This window comes from Corvus moneduloides, chromosome 10, assembly GCF_009650955.1.
Source record: "Corvus moneduloides isolate bCorMon1 chromosome 10, bCorMon1.pri, whole genome shotgun sequence".
Classification (NCBI taxonomy): domain Eukaryota; kingdom Metazoa; phylum Chordata; class Aves; order Passeriformes; family Corvidae; genus Corvus; species Corvus moneduloides.
In genome coordinates, this window is record NC_045485.1 from 4,176,068 (window position 1) to 4,191,034 (window position 14,967).

Consider the following 14,967-nt stretch of genomic DNA (forward strand, 5'->3'; position numbering starts at 1 on the left):
GAGCATTGGGGTCAATGCCCCACCTTTAGTTACAGAACTGAAGGAATTCAGCAGAGAATAAGTGTCCAGGAAGCATTCTGAAACAAAACCGGACGCTTTACTTCCATTCCTCATCACCTTTAAATTACAGCACAGACTCATAGAGTAACTTCAGCTCTAAGCTGTGCATGGAGGCCTCTGGCCCAGTCCTGCTGCTCCAAGCAAGGTCAAAGAGACCAGCCAGCTCAGGGCCTTGCTGAGTTCTGAATATCCCCAAGCAAAGAGACTGCACAACCTGTCTCAACTCTTATCTAATGCTTCAACACCCTCAGGATGAAAATCTTCATCAGGGCTTCCCTCAGTGCAGCTTGATCCACTGCCCCTTACCCAGCACCATGGACCTTTGGGAGGGATCCGAGGCTCTCTTCACTCCACCTTTCCTTCAGGGAGCAAAATTGTTTCAATACTGGATTAAGCAAATGGGATCAAATAGTTCAATGTCTAAATACCCAGGAAGGTGGGTCATGCACTGTCAGAGTCTTTCCCATCTATCTGGAGTACCCTGTCCCCCGTAACTTCTTGGTCTCCAAGAATTTCAACCAGCCTCAATAAATACACTGAAATTTCTAACCTGGTTAAGAACCAGGTGCTGCATAGACAAAAGGCACAAAACCTGAATGTGACTGGGAACAGCTGAAGAGCTGTTGTGGCCCAGCTGGTGAGGGGGCAAACAGAGGCACAAGCTCAGAAAAGCTTATAAGAAAGTTTGGTGATAAGAGGAAGAACAGAATGACAGAATGAAGGGACACAGAGGTGCCTGCCTGGTGCAGGGGAAGGGCAGGGAAGGAGACACCCATGGCACAGGTCTGCAGGCAGCCAGGGGTCAGAAGCCCCACTTCCCAGGGAACACATCTTAACTTCCATAAAGCTGACACCCATTCTGTCACAGGGCAGAAGATTACTACTAACGATGGTTGTGTACAGGTTCTGGTTTCTTCCACATGAAAACAGTATTTTCTATTCAAACACAGAAAAGGCTCTTTAGACAATTCACACAGAGCTAAATTTCTCAATATCAAAGTGCCAGATACACAAAATGCAGAAGAAACATTAATAAGGATGACAAATATTACTTCTGCTTCATTTCTTTACTGAAAGAAAAACACATTTAGCACAAACAACATGGAAGAAACCCAGCCTGCAGTTATAAATCAGGCTGGGTTTTTTTGGCTTGTGTTTGCATTTTTTAAAGATCATTAAAATGCAAATAAACTCCAAACTTTATTTTTAACTTACCAAATATCAGTGCTAACCCATGGGAGGTCCCCACTGCTATCAGATTTGATGCCGCCTGAAAGAGTCACGCAGGAAGATTGAAAGCAGAAGAAACATCATTCACAAATCCACCACTTGTCAAGAAAAGTTTGCCAAAAGGGGAAGATTTCAAAGGTTGTAACTTTTTCCATTTATAAGTGACAAGCACAATTCCTTCATGAAGACAGATAGGTACTACACCTGGACAACCATCACACAGATTATCTCAAGATCAGAGGGCTGCTTTTTCCTCTGCTGTTTGAAATTCAAATGCTCAGAGTGGTACCCACAGCAAAATTTCATCTCTCTACAGTCAGTCTCATTCTTTTGGTGTAGTTGCTGAGTATAAATATTTGGGATTTTATCCTAAGTCAGCTGCTACTTCCACATCTGAACTCTTCTAAAACCCTGGCCAGTGCTGGTCCCCTGAAGAGCAGTCCACACCAAGCCAGAGACTCCAACTTCTTTCCATGGGGAATTAAACAAATCCTATTAAACATATCCTCCAAGATCCTACTGCACTTGCAAACCTGCATTTAATGAAATAAAACTTAATAGAAATCACATAATGCTGTAGATGTATTCATCTTGTTCTAATTTTTATTTCTTAACAAGTCAGATTAAAAAAATTCAAACGCCTCGATGTCTGGATGTGTAAGTACAGGTTTTTATTCTATGTACACATCAGTCACAGCATGTTTCCAACTTCACTGTGCAGCCTTTTGCCTAAGAAGTGACTACTTTTTCCTTTTCTTTTTTAAACAAAAACGTATTTTCTTAAGGGCTGCTGTTACTACAGTCAAAGCGACTGAGCACATCTTTAGTTTCTTTGTAAAACATTAAAACTCACTTCACAAAGGCAAAACAAGTACTGACTGTATTTCACCTCATTAAAATGCTTCTCCTCTCATTTACTATAGGCAGATTCACTTCTGACATATTTAGACATAATTAGCATGCTTGACTTCAACAACTTTGATGCAAATTGCTAAGCAGGAATATCCTTCAGACAGCCTTTTAGTTAATATTTCACACAGAGAGACACTGAGATTTTGAACCCATCACTTGGAGCACTCCAATTAAATTTCTATAAAAAATTGTTAGGAGTCAAAGCAATAACTGGCAAAGAAGAAACAATTAGGGAAATTCAGCGTGCTCAACTAAGAAGCCCTGGTGATGATATAAAAAAGGGAGGGCATGATCAGCAGAGGGGCAGCTGGGCAGTGAAGAAAGGCTCCTCCCACTCGAAAAGTCAAGGAAGACACATTTATCAGCTGTCTTAAATTACTGCTTTAACAAATTGGCATGAAAGCTAAATACACAGTCCTTGAAAATTGTGAGAGTACTTACAATTGCAGTGGGCAAGCCAGCATCCACTTTGTCCTGGGGAAACAGGAGAACCCACGAGTGAGAGACACAACTCCCAGATTGCTCAGGTCTAATAACTAGAACTTCAGCACCCAGAAAAATAAACAGCAGCTGCATTTTAATGGTCCCACCGGGGCAGACAGAGCTGAGGGAACCACTGGCTAGAAACACCCAGAAACAGAGAGGAAGCAGAACATCCCGTAATTCCACGTGGAAGTTACTGTGCTCTTCTCAAAGAGCCATGTGCCTGTTGCAAGCATTGAGCAAACCCAGTTTCAGCACCTTTGAGCACACTTTCATGTTATATGAACATTTCCAACCAAGTTTCATGACATCCAGCAGCACAAATCAGGGCTAAAAGTGACCCAAGCAAGTCAGCTAAGCCCTGATTCACGGCAGCCGAGGGACAACTGGTTAGTAGTTTATGTCCCTAACATGGTGTTACACAGAACTAATAGCAGGGGCAGGCAGGAGATCTCACACACACACATCCCCCCCACACACCAGAAGAGTTTCACATTTTTCTTAGTGGAGGTGCCCAGAAGATGACACTTACTGCTGCAGACACTATTTGGGCAGAAATCCCTTTCAGGAGCGAGAGCCGTATCACTGATCCATGGAGTGAGAGAGAATCTGGGAGTTTTTTCTTCCTAAGGAAGTAAGAAATGAACCAAAAAGCATTAGAGCAGAATAAAAGCTTGGAAATTTGCCTAACCCACAGCTAAGCCAGCAGGTAAATTCTGCATACACCTGTAACTCATGCAGTTTCCATTCTTCTTCTTGGGGCCACAAAAGGAGATAAGACATGAGATAATCAGCAAAGCCTGCTCTGCCCTGCTGTACCTGCACACAGTTTGGTTTTAATTCGTGTACTGGAGTAAAAAAACTTAGCTCTTCAAACAAATGGTCAGTTTCAAGCACGTAAGTGCAAGCCTTAGAATTCATTATACATCCTGAAAACAACCCTTCAGCTCTTTCAGGGAGTGAGGAAGTGGCAGCCTGTAAAGGTGAGTATCTACAGAAAACACACAAGTGGAAAAGGCTCACTAGCAGAATACAGACCTCCTAGGAAAACTGGGTGTATGGTAAAGAACAGCCTTCAATTAATACACAACTCACCTGATATGAAAACTTAAGTGCTTCTGTTTATGGAGAAAACGTCTTTAAAAACTAACTAGTGCAGGAGCAGTTATTTGGAAAGAGCACCGGTAAACTCTAGCAGGCAGGACAGGGAAATTCCCAGCAAAGCTGCAATTTTGTTGCCAAGCTCACACAACCAGAGAGCCAAATTCCCCAAACCAGCAGGCAAACATTGGGGTCTTCTCTCTCCAGAGGTGCACAAACAAGCAGCTCCCACAGAGGTTCATCCAACATGTTGCTGGTAGCTGGTATTATGGCTAAGGACCCATAACCACGGCAACCAGCGTTACCCAAAGGTGACAGGAACACCTCCAGGTCTTCCTGTGTACTCTGTACTGGAAGAAATTTAAGCCTCTCCAGGTAACACTTCTCTCAGTACAAACCATCTTATTGAAAAACAGAAGGGACAGAGAGCCTGTACACCACCCTAGGCCAACATAAACCATCGGACTTCAGAGCGTTTATATCTTGCGCAACCGCTCATGGCACACAAGGCAGCCGTGGGAGTGGCTCAGGCCATCATTTGAGTAATTAACGACCCAAGTCAGCAGTATTAGAGCTAATTATCACATTTTAGATGTCAACATTAGCAGTCCACTCACAGAAGTGACAGCAGTTGCCTTTTACAAATAACCACCAGCTGCTTGCAGACTAGGTCAGCCACCTCTTTGAAACATTTTCTGTAGAGTCATCATGATTCAGTGCTTTAAAGATTCCATTAAAATTTGGAGAAATTTAAACAATCAATCTCCCATAAAATGCCTTTATTGCTCAAACAGGCCAGCCCTCGGTGCAACTACAAATCCCATCTTTGCCTATGTGATCCTGGAGGAATAACAGTGTTCTGTGAAAAAAGGAGGATTTGTTTCCAATGGATGTAAGCAGTACCCCTTCACAAATGGTTTCACCCCCCAGGGCATGAGGCTGCAGTACCTTTTCAGGTGTGTCCTGTCCCCACTGTCAGAGCTGGCCACAGAAGAGGTGTCATAGGAGTGTGTATCTGTGTTATCAATGTTCAAGAGAAAGGGATCCTCCAAAATGAAAGACTCTTCTTCATCATCAGTCTGGAGGGCGAGAATCACCACAGCTTGCTAAATGTTCAAAATGCACAACAGCAGAACTAAAACATTAGCAAAGCAGCATCAATTCAGCAAGGAAATGGACAAGGAGAGGAAAAGAAAGCCTCATATTTAAAAGCTAGAACTATTTATTACTTTACTGGGCTGATTCTGTGGAAGACCCAGTTTTCAGAATTCACAATAATCACGGAAGTGGGCTGGAGAAAAAGTCAACTAGCTTTTCTTCCCCAAATATTATGTACTCCATCAAAACTTTACTGACCTTTAACAGAGCTGTTCCCAAGTCTCCAAATTGCCAAGAGAAGGCCTAGAATTATCATCATCTACTCCAGCACTTGACTAAGTGGCACCAAGAGCCCAGCAGTCCCTCCAGCTGCCATGACGGTTGATTTTGCTCTTTTCTGAGCTCTTCTGTTTGCAATCTCTCTCTCCTTTCAGTCTTAGCCTGGAGTTCTTTATTACAGTTTTTCAAAGAGCCATTCTCCCTGATGTGTTCTAAAGCCAGTGCAGCTCCTGTTGCTCTCTCAGCACAGAGCCAGAGCGAGCAAACACAACCCCCCAGCTGATGCCAAACGAGCAGGGAGCAGAGCAGCTGCCCCTCGTTTCTCTTACACCTGGCAGCTCTGTGCCCATCAAGCATCTCTTTCTGAACTGCAGCTGTTTGTCTTTTTGGCCCAGACAGGTTCTTCTCTGCTAAAATCCTTTTCAGAAGATGTTTTGCCAGTCATTCCCATCCTACATTTACTGAGATACTGCAATAAGACTTTGTCTGCACTGAACTATATTTTCTTCATGATTACCTCTCAAGTTTAAGACTTGGAATTACTCCTCTGACATGGATGTCACTGCATGTCCTTGCAGTTTGAGAACATCCAAATTTACTAAACTTCTGCTACCCAAGGCACCAGCAGAAACAGGACACAGCTACCCCTACTACTCCTCTTGTTTCTAGACCGTCTCTGTTCAGGATACCTTACACCTGTTTTTAATGCAGGTTTTTAAAAGAACTGTCACTCCTGGCAGGCTCCTTTCCCTTTTATACCAGCTTCCTAGCAATCCAGCCACTCATCTCCTCATTTTGTTAAAAACCTTGTTTTCTTGGAGTTTATCTTTACGTCCATGCCCTTCTTTGCATTTCTAAGGATTGTGCACTCACACAGCTACTGCAGAAATACATAGAGTTGGATACAAGCGAGACAGAGTCAGATCTCCCCTGCAAGGTACCACAGATAACATCAGATGCTGGGACTGTTCACTGCCCCTGCCAGAGAGCTGCATGTGTGAAAGGAACAACACAAATGAAGCTGTGAAGAATCCAGTTCTCATCTCCTCCCAACAACTTCAGAACTACCCTGAATACTCTGCAATTACTTTTAGCTAAAAAAAACTCTTTGGTGACCCTGACCTTTAACATGCTCTCTAGACTTCAGGTGACTCTCCAGATCTACAGATGAATGTGCTTAGACTTGATGAAAACCTCCTATGCTGCAGCTGTGGATATTTTAATTGAAAAAAAAAACCAAAATTCCATATCACACACTGCAGAGCAATTACTCCACTGAGAATGCACTTGCTACCTATGAGCATCAGGAAACCATCAAGTTCTACAATTTTGTTTTCCAGGAAAAACACAGTAGGAGTAGAGGAAAAGGAGCATGTGCTGCCTCACCTGACCTACCCCTGTCCGATGGATCACTCACCTCATTTAGGATGCTCTCCAGTGTTGGAGGGGTATCAACTTGAGGAATGTCGAATTCTTTATCATCAATCTGTACATCAGAAACCACAACCTGAGTTTAGATTGCCTACTCCACCTTCCAAATTATAATTAAAGCCACATGAAAAGCAGCTATGCACACACGCCTCTGCCCAGAAAGGCAGGCGAGAGCTCCGAGGGCAGGGTCACACACAGTTTCACCTGCTTGAGTGAGGATAATATTTCCTTCTTGGAGGCTGTGTGAGACTTATTTCCAGAAACAGTCATAGAATACTTTTGATGTTCTGAGAATAAACACGCTATTGCACTATAAAGTGTTTTGCAACAAGAGAGAAATTAAATGACTGACTCTGTACCTGCTACATCAGGCACCCACCATATAGAACTTTGGGGGTTGTTGGGTTTTTTCCTAGATACGGTGAAGAACGTGAGATCTACGTAAATGACAGTGACCCATGTCACCATACTGGAACTGGCACAGAATAGCCTGAGACGCCCCCGCCGACCCTTTCTGCCGGGTGTCTGCGGGGCCCGACCCTCCCTCCCGGGTGTGTGCGAAGGGAGCCGCCGACCCTCCCTCCCGGGTGTGTTTGGAGTGAGCCGCCGACCCTCCCTCCCGGGTGTGTGTGAAGGGAGCCGCCGACCCTCCCTCACGGGTGTGTGAAGGGAGCCGCCGACCCTCCCTCCCGGGTGTCTGAGCAGACCTGCCAACCCTCTCTGACAGGTGTCTGAGGGGCCCGACCCTCCCTCCCGGGTGTGTGCGAAGAGAGCCGCCGACCCTCCCTCCCGGGTGTGTTTGGAGTGAGCCGCCGACCCTCCCTCACGGCTGTGTGAAGGGAGCCGCCGACCCTCCCTCACGGCTGTGTGAAGGGAGCCGCCGATTCTCTGTCTCACAGGTGTCTGTGTGAGGGACCCGACCCTCCCTCGCGTGTGTCTGAGGGACCCACCGACCCTCCCGTAGCGAACCCCTCGGCCCTGCGGGAAGCGCCCGGGCAGGCGCAAGTCCCCGCGGCCCGGCCGTGCCGCCTCCGCAGCGGTTCGGGACGCACCAGCTCGCTGCGAGAGTCCAGCTCACGGTCGAGCTCCACCACACTCAGCCGGTGCGCGGGCGGCTCCGGGCGCGGCTCGGGCTCCGCTGGCTCGGGGGCCGCGGCCATGGCCGGGCCGGCTCCGCCGGGACTCGAACCCGCGGCAGGAGCCTCCTCCCCGCGCAGCCGCAGCGCGGCGGGGCCGCCCCCGCGCCGGCCTTAAAGGGGCCGCGCGCCACCGGCGGCCACCGAGGGGCACGGAGCCGGTGCTGCTGCCACACGAGAGTCTTGTATTTATTGAAAAAGCTCGCATCTGCTCCACAACTGCGGTTGTCATCCCGGACCCGATGGGTGCGTCAGCCTCCGAGGAAAGGAAATGGACAAAATTAACAATAGGCGCAGAAAGGAGAGGCAGAGACCAACATCCCTCACGCCCTTTCAGCCCATGGTGCTTCAGCTAAACCCAGGAGGGTTTTGTTTCGATTCCCAGCATTCCGGAGCCTAAGATTTGGTATGCACAGGGCCAGGATGCAGCACCGTCCCAGCAAAGCCAAGAAAAAATGTCCCTTTTAGGAGAAGAGGCAAAAGCCTTTGGGGATTCATAGCTAATTTTAGACAAGGCAGGAGATGGTGTAACCAGATTTGGAACCCAAGCATCTGTGTTTTCTTTTGAAAACCACTTGGAAACAGAAAGCCATGTGTGGGTCTTCCAAGAGCCCTTGCCAGGCCAGGAGGCAAGGGGTGTCAAATGTAAGATAAAACACATTGGAAGGATAAACATCCACAGTTTCACAATGCCAGACACCCAAACTATGCTGGGCTGTTTGTGTTCCAGGGTGACTCTCCCATGTGTGCTGATCTGTGCCCAAGTGGAGGCATGGCCCCTACACCTGTGCCTGCCTTACCTGTTTGTCCTTCCCGTTGTTCCTCCTGAAGGGGAGCCGTGCTTCCCTGCTCTCTGGAGAAGGCTCTGTCTGGCACCTAGCAGCAAGAGCACATGGCTGAGCCAGGAACATCCCACACACCGCCTCCAGGTGAGCCTGTGCCAGGCAGGCCCCACGCCCCACCTCCCCCTGAGCGGGAACAGCCCTCCTGCTGTCCTGGGCCAGGGCAGCTCAGCGGGGACAGCAGAGGATCTGCCTGTCCAGGCAGGGCACAGCAAGAGCGGGGGGAAGAGCATTCCCAGGAACAGGCCAGGACATGTCAGCAGAGAGCTGCAGGCTTTAGAGGCGCCTTAAGAGCACCAGGTCACACACACCTAAGGCAGTTTTGTTCCTCAGAAGTGTCATTATTTTAGACCACACACACAAAGCCAGGCCCTGTGGTAGTGCCTTAGGAGGCTGGCTGGGCAGGGGAGGGGATTCTTGCAAGGAAGTGGCTCTGCTTTAGAACTGTGCTAGCCCTGGGGAGCTGAACCTCTCCTCTTGCATGCACATCTACAGGTGTTTGAGGCTTTAGTGACCCATTACCACCACAGGCTCTCCTCCACGTTCTAAACCCTTCCTTTCCCCTGCCAGCTGTTCCAGGATGGTCTTCTGGAGCAATGGTGCATCTGCTCCTCTTACAACAGCCACTAATTCTCCTCCCTGGAAGGTGTGAAAAGCAAATCAGTCAACAAGTGCTCAGGTTGTGCTCTCTGGACTCTGGAATTCCCCCCAGCAGCACATCACCCATACTATATGTACCAGGCCCTCCTCCCCTCAGAGCTGCTCAGCTCCACAGCAAGAGGGAAACCTTGGAACAATCTCCTTTGTGCTTCCTCATCAGTCTCAGGATGAAGCAAAGCAGCTTGTGAGAGGAGTGAGGTCCTGCAGAAGCAGCAGGCTGAACCTGGAGACTCCACAGGGCAGCACACTGCCTGTATATTCTAATCTGCACAGCATTTGATCACCAGCAGATACAGAGCAAATAAAATTCCAATCACACGTTAAATAAATAAAATATCTTTCCAAAAGGACACTTGTTCCCACCAGCAGGTCATGTTTATTGCTATGCAGCTAATGGGAAAATATTTTCACTCACTGTATAAAAGAGAAAGACAGGCTCACATTGTCCTCTGTATTTTCCCAGAGCATCAATGGAATCAACTTCAGCCTAAAAGGAATGTAAAATAAAATAGGTGTTTCTAGAAAAGCATTTCTGCTCCAGAGGGATGCACAGGCAAGTGCCTGGACTCAGACACCCTCAGCTGGCTGGTACTCACCACGCACACACAGGAAAACACCTCTGGGTCCCAGACTTTGGGGACAAAATGACACTGGTCAGAGGCAGGGCCACAGCCAGCTCACAGCTCATTTCCAGTGCCTCAGGAGCAGGTAGATGTCACCTGCAGGAGCTGGAGCAGCGCTCCTGTGGGACAGGGATATCTATTCCCAGCAGCTCGCCTGGCTGAGTCCCAGAGGAAAAGCTGACAAGTGAGTTCAGGGCTCCTGCCCACGAGGACTGAGAGAAGTGCCAGGAGGAGCTGCAGTGGCAGCAGAGACAGGAGGGCTGAGCCATGAGGAACCTCACTGCCCTCGGCCCTGTCCACAGTGCAGAGCTGCCTCCAGCCAGGAAAGGCACCTGAACACAGAGTCACTGCCTGGCTGAGGCAGGGAGGGACTTGGGAAGGGCTCCAGTCCCTGCCCAGGGCAGAGCTGCACTCAGGGGTACAGGAGGTTGCTCAAAGCTGTGTCAGTTTTGAGCTCCTCCAAGAATCAGCTCTGCACAGCACTCTGGGAACCTGTCCCAGTGTCCTACACTCCCACCTGAATACTTTTCCCTTCTATTTACTTGGACCTTTCCCTGCTGCAACTTATCCCATTATCTCTTGTCCTGTTGCTGCGTTCCCCTGAGAGACATCAGTGTCTGCCTTCTCCATCCTCCCCCCACTGGACATCTGTCCATTTTCCTCTCCAGGGTGACCAAATCCAGCTCCTTCAGCCTCTCCCTGTACACCAGAGGGAATGTGTTAATGACTCTGTCTAATGTTACTTTCTTAAGTAGAAATCTGGAAAGAATAAAGCAGTTGAAGCCTGAAAATTCTTAATTATATGAATTCTTATACCCAAGCCCCTGTATGTGGCAGGTTCACTCCCAGCAGCTGCAACTCCTGCACTGCTATGGTTTGGGCTAAATACTGGAAAGATAAGTGATTTCAGCCCTTAGACCTCAGCTGATTTCAGGGGACTGGGTATTTTAAGCAGTGCCAAATAAGATCTTACCACAGCAAAATGCAGGAGATTACTGCCAACTTCATTCCTGATCTTTTGGAACAGATTCACTACTGGTTTGCATGGGCCACACCAGGCTTGAAACACATCAACAACTGCAAGCAGGAAAATGAGTCAGAATGAGGTAAAAATGGGTCAGTTTAGACACAGACCAATAGACCATATGCTAGAAGGGCTGGATTCAGCTCTGAACTGGAAATCCTTGCAAGGTTTGCAATGCTGCATGAGAGGACAGGATTACGTTATAAAATAACAAGCTAAGAATGATGTGGAGGAGTCCACAATGGACATGGCTGTGACCTTGGAGGTAGCAGAATTCCCAGGGAAAACTGCTGCACAGAGGTAGAGCACACGAGGTTTTCCCAAGAGCCTTGGGAGGCAGGGCTGTTCCTCGTGCTGGGGACAGTCCTGTTCCAAGCAGTGGAGACTGGAGACTCCAGAAGCTCCTGGACCAGCACTGCTTGGATTGCATGATGACTGTCCCACATAAATGAAGAGGACTAAAACCTCCTACTGGTCTCACCTTGGCTAGAATATTTTTTTCTTCCATTCAGGGTAAGGGGAATGGAGAGACTGACTAAACATCCTTAACACTAGTAATTCCTAACAGTGCTTCTGTCCTTCCAACACAGAACAAGAGCAATTCAGTGTGCTGACCAAACCCTTACCAATGAGTCCTTTGAGACACAGCATTTCTTCCCAAAGCTCCTGGCTAGTGATGTTAATCTGTGTGGAAAATTGAAAAACGCAGTAAAAGCCACAGTAAGTCACCAGGTACTACCCAGTTGCTGCAAACATATTGACAAATTGCTCCAGAGGGACACACCTGCCTGAAGAGGCATTACCTGAGCACTCAGGAATCTCCTCTGGGTGTGATTCTCTCACCTCTGACCAGCTGATCGGGATGTCTCACAAGATCCAAGGAAAGGCAGAGGGAAGGGGCAGCAGCATCCAGCCAACAGCAAGTCCTCCCCTGTTCAGCGGCACTACCAGAACAGTGGCTGCCTGAGGATCCCAGACTCAGTTTGCAGAGAATTGTTCTGGGGGTTGGCTGGTTGGTTGGTTTTGCGTCCCCCAAATTGGGACCCACAGCCCCTTGTCAGGATCTCCACCTGCCTGCCCAGGGCTCCAGTCGAACTACACCTCATTCAGGCCCAGTCCTCACAGGGTCTATGAACCACCTGATTCTCCAGCAGCAGTTTCTCACTTTGCCTGCACACAAACTCTACTGCTTTGAGATGTTTCAGCCTTGAGAAACTGAACTAGTAAATACACAGTTTCCATGATGTGTGGGCACTAGAGCAGGGTCTAAGGACCCAGCATGTCCTTACCTGAATTCTCAGCTGCTACCTAAAGACTTCCAAAGCACAGTGAACAGAGAACACAAAGTTCTAGGCTGGGAGAGGCCTGTGGAGTCCTTCACCTAATCCCCTGCACAAAACTCAGTGTTAGACCAGCTTGCTCAGGGATTGACCCTGTCAGGGATGCCCTAGACCATTCCATGTGCTGCACTCTATTATCACACACTCCCAATGCTGTTATTAGAAAGGATATAATCCTTAGCATCATCCCCATCTTACAGAATGTGCCCTTCAGTATGGACTTAGAAAAACACAGCAAGTTAAAATAAAAAAAGGTTTCTTGAGAAATGCAAGACCTGGTTTTGTTCATCCTGAACAATGAAGATTCCTAATTCCTTCCTCAGTGGGTATCATCAACCTCAGCTACATTTAGACTACAATGGAAGACAGGAAGTTGCATCAAGGCCAGCTATTTCACAACAATTAACACCAATGGGCATTAAAGGGCTGTTAAAATCTCACAGCCAAGAATTCCAAGAGTGGAAACTCCATTGCAAATGAAATGCCATCTCTCAGGTGTTCAGAGCTGTGTCACTGGGGGTCACACAGGGCAGTTTCTCCAGGGCCTTGTCTCACTCAGGGCCTGTTCAGCACATGACCCCAAGCTTAGTTTTTTCAGAGAACACCCTCAGAACTACAAAATTTAATTATTCCTAGTGTTGGGACCACCCTCAGAGTGTTTCACAGAATGCTAATGAGTCTAAATGATTTATGACAGTAATTTGTGATAATGAATTTAGCCATGAGTTCAACCACTGGACTCAAGGACTGCTGGCACTCTTCAAGGTGCTTTGCTAATTTCAATGTCCTGAGGCTGCTTGGACCTGGCTTTTCTCTAACAAAACCAGAACCCTTCCAGGACATCCCCTCATGTCCTACACAGGTTCAGCTTTCATCTGCAGATGTAAAAAATCCCAGCTTTCCCTTCGCTGCCAAAGGTGCACAGTCTGGTTGATGTCAAGGTCCCCATCCCACAGGAACACAGCTGGACAAGCAGCAACAGAAACTATTCCCACCTTCATAAAGTGCCCCTCTTTCCTTCTTACACATGTTCACATTTCCCAATTTAAACAGTGAATAAACAAGGCCATAATCTCTTTCATTCTTTCTCTCTTGTGAAGACTGAACTGCTTTCAAAATTCAGAGCAGACCTGTTGAACCCACTTTGGGTTTTCAATGTTTTTGCATAGGGAACTGCTCTTAGAACCCCCCTCTCCCCATGCAGTAGTTATAAAGCACCACTAGGTCACCTGTGCAGTGTAAACAGGGAGAAATTCCTCTACACATCACTGTGAAATAGATTTTTCAGCCTTTGAGTTTTTCTTGTACCTCTGAGCTTTTCCACCTTTACAGCAGTCTTTCTGAATACATGACCTGGCCAGAAATGCCCATCCAGGAGATGCACCAACTCCAGTTCTCTACTCCTGAATGTCCTCTGAGCCATTACCTCACAAAACAGAGGCATTTTGGTCCCTGACAGCAGCTAAACCTGTGCTAGGCCCCAATGGCCCCAGACACAACCTGCAGCAGCTCCCTCTGCACCGCACAGCCCTTACTGGGGACAGCTGTGACCTGCCAGGTCCTTCCACGCTTCCCACCTGCCTTGTGAGAACGCCTCTTCCCCACGAGGACCTCGCAGAGGGGCTTTGCCAGCAGAATCTGAGATACCCCAAGGCTGAACTCCATCCTTTGCCCTTACTGAGAGTTTACAAGCTCTGCTAAAGGCCTGGCTACTACTGACCTGCAGCACTAGCTCCTTTTTCTTTGCAGCCATCCTTCTGCAGGAACAGGGTCCTTTGAGCAGCCAAGCACAAAGCACTGCAGAAAGCCTCTAACCCTGGATCCAACTGCTGGCCAACCTGCAGCAGAGAGAGAGCTTTTTACCTGTGTCTGCTGCTCCAGCCCGGACACGGCACCCACAGCATCGCCCCAAACCTGGGCCCACCTTTGCTCGCACCTCCTGCGAGAGCCGAGCTGCTGCTGCTGCGGGGCTGAGCTGCCGCTCCCTCCCTCCCTCCCTCCCGGGGCCTTGTGCAGCAGCTGGCAGGACCCCAAGGCTGCCATGGCAGCGCTGGCATCGCCAGGGCAGCGACAGCCCGGCCCGCCCCCGTGCCCGGTGCTCCGTCTCTGCCGGGAGCCCTGGAGCCGCAGGTGGAGCCTCCGCACCTGCCCGGCTCCCCCCGCCCCACACTCAGGCCCCACTCCAGTCTTCGCACCTGAACCGGGGGCTCAAGGCAAGGCGTGGGATCCAGGCGTGACCTCCAGCACGGAGCAAGGGTGTCCCCCTCCAACCAAGCTCAGTTTGGGGAGGTTTGGGGCTTTCTTTTCCTGTCTGCAGTGGGAGCGGGGCCCAGCAGCCCTCGGTGATGCCGTTTGGGCACGCCTGCTGCTCTGACCCGCTCCCTTCCCACCCCTGGGCACACCCTGGAGCTGCTTCTTGGCACACAGCACACGGCGGCTGCTGCCTCCTGCTGCCCACCTTCCTCCTGGCTGAGGATTCAGGTTTTGGTACATCAGTGGCCCCAGAACGTCTCTTTTTAGGGAAATCAGCCTGCAGAAAAGCCCTGATGATTTTGACCACCACTGAAAGTTTGCAAACTGACAGCTCACATTGTGCTCACATTTCAGGATTACCAAAGAAAGCCCTTTTAAAGCCATTTTCTACTCTTTAAGAACCTAATCTCAGGCACCTCAGTTATTCCTGTGCCTGCTGTGTCACTGCTTCAGCAGTTTTGTGGAGGCACTGCAATGGGTAAAGTCTGTAAAAAT

At 48.7% G+C, this 14,967-nt stretch overlaps 1 protein-coding gene across 1 annotated transcript in view; it reads right to left on the reverse strand.

Annotated features, from left to right (window-relative positions):
- Window positions 1-14,240, reverse strand: part of VPS8 (VPS8 subunit of CORVET complex) — a 75,090-nt gene extending 60,850 nt beyond the window's left edge. Inside the window, 13 exon segments of the mRNA XM_032119436.1 lie at window positions 1,276-1,330; window positions 2,644-2,676; window positions 3,218-3,311; window positions 4,735-4,865; window positions 6,581-6,649; window positions 7,647-7,761; window positions 7,763-7,986; window positions 8,531-8,606; window positions 9,648-9,719; window positions 10,829-10,932; window positions 11,506-11,563; window positions 13,940-14,057; window positions 14,144-14,240. Coding sequence (XP_031975327.1) covers window positions 1,276-1,330; window positions 2,644-2,676; window positions 3,218-3,311; window positions 4,735-4,865; window positions 6,581-6,649; window positions 7,647-7,761; window positions 7,763-7,986; window positions 8,531-8,606; window positions 9,648-9,719; window positions 10,829-10,863 — 904 coding nt within the window. The 5' untranslated portion in view covers window positions 10,864-10,932; window positions 11,506-11,563; window positions 13,940-14,057; window positions 14,144-14,240.
- Window positions 14,241-14,967: the final 727 nt, after the last annotated feature.